The 7,027-nt window shown below is 40.2% G+C and overlaps 1 protein-coding gene across 1 annotated transcript in view; it reads left to right on the top strand.

Annotated features, from left to right (window-relative positions):
* LOC101854281 overlaps nucleotides 1-7,027 on the top strand; it is a gene marked incomplete in the record, with an annotated part of 193,120 nt that overhangs the window by 158,220 nt on the left and 27,873 nt on the right. Inside the window, 2 exon segments of the mRNA XM_035972233.1 lie at nucleotides 5,653-5,836; nucleotides 6,324-6,475. Coding sequence (XP_035828126.1) covers nucleotides 5,653-5,836; nucleotides 6,324-6,475 — 336 coding nt within the window.

Raw genomic sequence — 7,027 nt, 5'->3', positions numbered from 1 at the left:
TTTGACCCGTGTCAAAGGTTGGGGGGTGGCTGACGATTCGGGAGGTGGCTGCGGGTTGACGAAAGGGAAAAGCGCAGCGCCGACCTCAACGGGTAGGGAGTCTTTAAAACTTCACAAAACAACCCTACCTAAGAACTCCCCGTTGGGAATTCGAACCAGGGTAATCTACTCCATAGTCCAGCTTGAAACTAAATGAGATACCGGCACGTCTTCTATGAACATGGCTCGTTTCACTTTCTGCAGTATACTTGAGATTTATCAGCTCTTCTTTTGACAAAAGAGTCCTTCTTAATTTCACAAAAATGTGAAAGGGGAGGGAGGGGGGGTTGTCTAGTTTATTCCGTGTTGGGGTTTTTTCGTGTGTGCTCGCGCACGTAGCATACCAGGGTAAATTCCACGCCTGTGCCAGGGAAATTTCCATCTGGCCCACAGACCTATTTGAGTGTTCTCTTGGATGGCTATTATTTTGCTTATATACGAGTGTGTTGTTAACTGTGACAGTATTATATAATATACCAAACGGAAGGAAGGTGAACAAGAATTACGAAAAATGGAATAGAATAGAACAGCTCAAGTGAGACATTAAACAAATGATGATATGGCATACAAACGATACATTGCGGTGCGTGGGATGAGTTAATATTAAGTTATTTTATCTAGTATCTTCATCTGTCAGCAAGGATGTGTCTTTCTCTGTCCGGGTTGACCTTGACAAACTGGGTCGAAGCAGCCCGCCTCAAGATTTTGTCGGCAGTGACAGTGACGGGAAACGTGCACAATTACAATTGATTACATTCTTTATCATCGAAACATCGAATATTTGATTTAATTATACGTGTTAACAGGAGATAACTCACCTTCAACACAGGGTGAAACTTTCAATTCTAATCATTGTTGTTTTAGGATAATATTGGGCATTAAAGTTCATCTGTAATATTAATAGACCTAAAAAATTCCATCCAAGCATGATCGCTTTTCTCTTGTTGTTTCTGACCGCCGTGCCCCCCCCCACCTCCCCCCTCTCTCTCTCACTCACTCTCTCTCTCTCTTTCTCTCTCCCTCTCTCTCTCTCTCCCTTTCTCTCTCTCTTTCTCTCCTTCTCTCTCACGCTCTATCTATCTATATATCTATCTATCTATCTATCTATCTATCTATCTATCTATCTATCTACCTATCTATCTATCTATCTATCTATCTATCTATCTATCTATCTATCGATCGATCTGTCTAAAGATCTATCTATCTATCTATCTATCTATCTATCTATCTATCTATCTATCTATCTATCTATCTATCTATCTATCTATCTATATCTATCTATCTATCGAAGAATCGGTCGGTTTAAACACGATATATCTGAAATAGCTGTATATCTATGAAACATTCGATAAAAATGTTGTTGTTAGCCACACTTGCTCAAGCATTTATGTATTTTCAGTCTTGAAGTTGTTTATCAAATTAGGGTCTATATTGTCTTTAGCTTTCAGGGTCAAACACCAATTTTGAGGTGAGTATGAGTGTAGTCTGTGCCCATTTAAGTGCTGTCGTAAACACATGTTCCTCTTTGTTTATAAAAGTATGTACCTATAATAATAGCAATGTCTTCATAAACAACTTTGCCTGTGTTTGTGTTTATCTTTAACACATCTGCTAGCGTAAGAGCGTTCATTTACTTATTATGTTCCTGTGTAATAGTGTTCATAAACGTAACAATGTCTACTTGAGTAAGAAGAGTGTTTATAGACATAATGTTTATACGTGTAAGAGTATTCATAACAATAATGTTTACCAATGTAAGAGTATTCATAAACATAAAGTCTGCCTTTGTAAGAGAGTTATTACGCGTAGATCTAAAATCTGCCTGTGTAAGAATGTTCATAAACATAAAGTCTGCCGGTGGAAAAGTGTTCACCAACTTAACAATGTCTGCTTGTGTAAAAGTATTCACCAACTTAACAATGTCTGCTCGTGTCAGAGTTTTCATGAACTTAAGTTGTTCATAAACATAATGTATGTCCGTGTAAGAGTGTTCATAAACATATTATATGCCTGTGGCGAGTGCCTCTATAAGCGTTTATGTGTTCCTGTGTCCAAACATTTTAAATATTTTGGCGAATGCACCTTCCTGTGTAGGTTGTTACTGACATTAAATTATCTGTACGTGTGAAAGCGTGCTCATAAAAACATATTGTGTCTTTGCATCTGTAACCAACTTCTAAATAACAAAAATAAGAAGAAGAAGAAAAAGAAGAAGAATGATGATGATGACGACAACAACAACAACAACAATAACAGCAACATAAACAGCAACAACAACAACAATCATCATCATCATCATCATCATCATCCTCATCATCATCATCATAACAATAATAGTAATTGTAATAATAATGATATTATGTGTTGATAAAGCATGACGTGTCAGTGAACAAACGTTCATAACCATAGTATTTTATCCTTGTGCAAGTGTGGCCAAAAGAATCTATGTCTGAGCAAAGTGCAGGATTAACTCACTGGGTAACGCACTTTCTGGAGTTTCAGCAACGCTAGAAAACGCACTGTTTTGGGGGTACGCTTTTAAAAAGAAATACAGGGTGATCCAAAAAAAACTTTACAAATTGTTTTGTAAATATCTTCCTCCATACTGAAGTTTTGCGTTTCAGATTTGAACATAACGTTTGGTAGCAAAATGGAATTTGTCTGATATGTATTTTAGATAAGTCCATTGAATGGTTTTGCTCTATATAGCGCATTAAAAAAAACAACCCATTTTCAAACTTGTCGCCATTTTCATAGAATGGCGCATCTGTTCGCTTTAAGCCTACCACTAAAAGTTGCAACAATCGCGCCATATTGCAAATTACAGCAGTCTAACATTAACAAGTCAACAGAAGTCTGCAGATATAACTTTTCCCAAATTTTGTTTGCCTGCTGAGATCATGGCTACGTTTAGTAAAGAGCAGAGAGCTTTTTGTATTGATCATTACTTCTCCACAAACTCACCATCCCTGACATTTCGTTAGTTCTGCACACAGCATGGAAAGAATGCTTAGGTGCCCTCAAGACCTTTGGCGTCATGAGTAGAAAAGTTCTGTCAGTTTGGATCTATAGCTAATCATAACTAAAAGGCTATTTAAAAAATGACTGCTTCAGGTCGAACACGCACCATGCGCAGCCCTTTAAACGTCACAAGAGAGCAGATTTCAGTAGCCGAGTCCCATGAGACGTCTGTCCGCAGACGATCTTCAGCGAGGACTTTCCTACACATCAACGCTCTGCATTCTTATGGCAGATCTTAACCTACGACTATACCATATTCATCTTTGCTAGGCCGATGACATGGATCGGAACATTTCAATGTGTTCATGATTCTTCGATTGTCTTGTAAAGAGCGATTATTTCCTCTATGACATTTGGTTTAGTGCAAAGCCCATTTTCACCCTGCGGGATATGTTAACTCCAAAAATGCAGTCTATTGGGCACCCCACTCTACTGTCTCTAGAAGCCACTTTTTAGTGAACATGTAAAGTGTATGTGGCTTTTAAAATTTATGTTTTAGCAGGTCCGTGTGTTAGGGCGCCACTGAACATTTCGAACGACGCGTTAAAAATGTGTCGAGTCCAGAGGAGGGAATGTGGAGCACTGCTTCTATGAATTTCAGAATGAAATCATTAAGATTTTAAAACTCTGTAAAAGAAATTAAATATTGTTTAAATGTCACAGGGATGGAGAATTAATGTCAAAGATAAAATAAAGAAAAAGGTGAACTAATCTTTTCACGACTTCCTTTACAAGATTTTTAACATTGGTTTTGCGTTTTTGGGTGCTTTTTTTTTAGCCGTTTCCGTTTTCAAAACATGTTTCTTCTTCGTGGAGTTTATATCAAACAACTTCCTTTTGAATGAATTATGTCTGTTCCAAATTATAGCATTCTAGAACAACTTTTGTGCGAGATATTCAGAAAAACAGTTGTAAAGTGTTTTTGGGGATCACCCTGTGTATAATAAATAGTATCCTCTTTGTTGATTAACACTTGTCAATTCTTCTTTCGTTATCTAAAACTCAAAAGGTGAGACAACAATAAGAAATGTGCAAATGGGTGTTTGTTTGCTGTTGGGTTTGTTTGTTTTGTTGTTGTTGTTTTTTTTTGGGGGGGGGGGCTGTTTGGCGGGGGAGGTTGTTTGTTGTGTTTTTCCTGTCATTGTGATATGAAATGTCTTGCAATATTGACTTTGTTCTGCTGCTTATCGGACATGTTTGTGTCCGCTACGTGCTTAAAGAGTTAAGCCAAGCCTGAAAGCTGGGATTGTGTTGTTATATTATTATTTATATTACTCTGTCTCCTGTAGATTATCCACTCTCCTACAGCTCTTTCCACCTGTCTTGTCCACTGAGTCAAGAGCATTACAGGGATAAAACACTACGTTAACGGATTTTTCACAAAGAGGCATCTCATTATGACAACGTTAGACTTATTCCGGAGCATGAATCAAATCTGCTTCGATTTTTAAAGAGAAATCAATTAGTAACATCCCGTTTCCCATTTTCATTACTGGTGTCTTTGCTGTAGCGGTCATGTTTTTCGCCTCCTCATGCAAAGAAACGTGGGTTCGATTCCTGAGTGAGGTAGTTTTTATTTTTCTTATTTTCTTATTTTTGTTTTGCTTGATTTAAAAAAAATCAAATCAAGTACCCTCGTCTGTATGCTAAGAAGACGGTTCACAGCCAACAAGGGGTCCTGACAGACAGGGTTGGAGCAGCCCTTCTCCTAAATGATCAGATTTGTTGTCTATGCTAGTGTTAAGTAATGACAATACCTTACGTTTTGTGTGTTTCACGGCCCTCGGAACTGCATAAGGCCATATGAGCGCGCGGGACACGTTACAAATTTTCAATTGCTAGGAAATTTTGAATTTTGCCAAGGTCGCGGCCGAAGCCTACTCTAATCGATTTTAGACCACCAAGGGATCTTTAACGTGCGCAACTTGCACGAGAATTTTTGCCCTTGTCCGAGAAGGTTTAGGGTAGATCTTTCCTACCAGAAGATCAGAGGTGTGGCTGAAAGACACAAGTAAGAAAGAGTCAAGGCGTAGCAATAGAAAGGCTGCAGAAAGTCAGGAGCCCAGGGGAAGGGGCAAAGAAGGTGAAGGGGAGGGGACAAAGGAGGTGAGGGGGTGGGGGCAGAAAGTGGAAACAAAAGCAGGCGACAGAACTTTGATAAAGCGCACGAAAGGAGGTGAAAGGAGACAATATTAGAGATGAAATGATTCCCGTCGCTACCCGGATTCAAATCCGGGACCTTTGAATGAGAGGGGAACACCTTAACCTCTAAGCCACGAGAGCCCCCCATATCTTACTTTGAGGTAACTTTTTTCACAAATATTGTTTACGCTTTTGTTAATTTATTCAGGCCAGGCGTCTGTGGAGTATTGGTTAGACGCTTTACAGTCGCATGCAGAAGACCCGTGTTCAATTCTCGTGTGGGGAGAATGTTTATCACATCTGGGTCTTCCTAATGGGACGTGGTATCTCTCTCAGCTGGCCCTGACAGGCAGGGTCGGGTCGAAGCCTGCCAACTAAAGTATATCAATCCTGTCGTTGAGAGTGTAAAACAATTATAATATTTGAAAAATAAAATCGTTTTGCTTTCAGGTTTCGGCTGATGACGAAGACCTCATCTTCCAGGATCAGCTGACCACCTGCCGGTCTGAACATCTACAAAAATGGTTGGGCGCTTTCTACGCTTATAAAGGCCTTCTATTGGTGTTTGGGGTGTACATGGCATGGGAGACCAGACATGTGAAGATCCCTGCTCTCAATGATTCACAGTATATCGGTGAGTAATTCCTTACGACATGGCTCGTAGAAGACCTCATTTCGATTCAAGTGTGGGGATAATCTTTATCGAGTATCTAGGCCTAACAGGCAGGGTTGAGGTCAAAATCGTGATAAACTAAGTTAATAATAATAGTGTCGATGGTGGGCGTGAAAACAAGTACATTTGAAAGGCATGTTGCGCCTACGTTTAATGTTGGACTCCCTAACGGGACAGAGCTCTATATAGATGCTATTTCGCTTCCTCAGAATTTGAAAGTTCTATCTGACATTTTTGGCTGCATTGAGTTATTAAGACCATGAGGTTAGAAACCAATATTCTGTCTGCTCTATACGAAAAAGCTTGACATAATGTGAAACTCAAAATCTTCCAGGTCAAATTTCTAAAAACTATGTAGTGAGCAGATAAAACTTTGGAAAGTCTGAGCTAGTGATTTGTTACTATACATGTATTTTTATTTATCCCTTTATACCTTTTCTCTGCCTAGGTCTGAACGTGTACAATGTGGTCATCATGTCGGTTAGCGTGGTGGTTATCTCCAACATCCTGTCCAGTCAGCCCACCCTGGCCTACACTATGGAGGCCTTCTTCATGTTTCTCTCCACCACCGTCACGCTCTGCCTGCTCTTCGTGCCCAAGGTAAGACACACTACGCTCTGTTTTCTCTTCGTGCCCAAGGTAAGACACACTACGCTCTGTTTTCTCTTCGTGCCCAAGGTAAGACACACTACGCTCTGTTTTCTCTTCGTGCCCAAGGTAAGACACACTACGCTCTGTTTTCTCTTCGTGCCCAAGGTAAGACACACTACGCCCTGTTTTCTCTTCGTGCCCAAGGTTAGAGACACTGTTCCTGTTGTTGCTGCTGTTTTAGCTCCTTTTTTGTGTGGTGCTATGTCTGTCTCTGTCTGTCTGCCTGCTTTGGTGTTTGTTTACCTGACTAGCTCTTTCTGTCTCTGTCACTGTCTCTGTCTCTGTCTCTCTCTGTGTGTCTCTCTCTGTCTCTCTCTCTCTCTGTCTCTCTGTCTCTCTGTCTCTCTCTCTCTCTCTCTCTCTCTCTGTGTGTCTCTGTCTCTGTCTCTGTCTCTTTCTTTCTTTCTCTCTCTCTCCCTCCCTGCCTCACTCCTTCTCTCTCTCTCCATCTATATAGCTAACTCTCTGGGTGGTTGGCGGGTGCTTTGATGTGGTTTGCTT

Source organism: Aplysia californica, unplaced genomic scaffold (genome assembly GCF_000002075.1).
Source record: "Aplysia californica isolate F4 #8 unplaced genomic scaffold, AplCal3.0 scaffold00620, whole genome shotgun sequence".
NCBI lineage: Eukaryota > Metazoa > Mollusca > Gastropoda > Aplysiida > Aplysiidae > Aplysia > Aplysia californica.
Note: the sequence above shows the minus strand (reverse complement) of the source record. Positions and strands in the feature narration are given on the sequence as shown.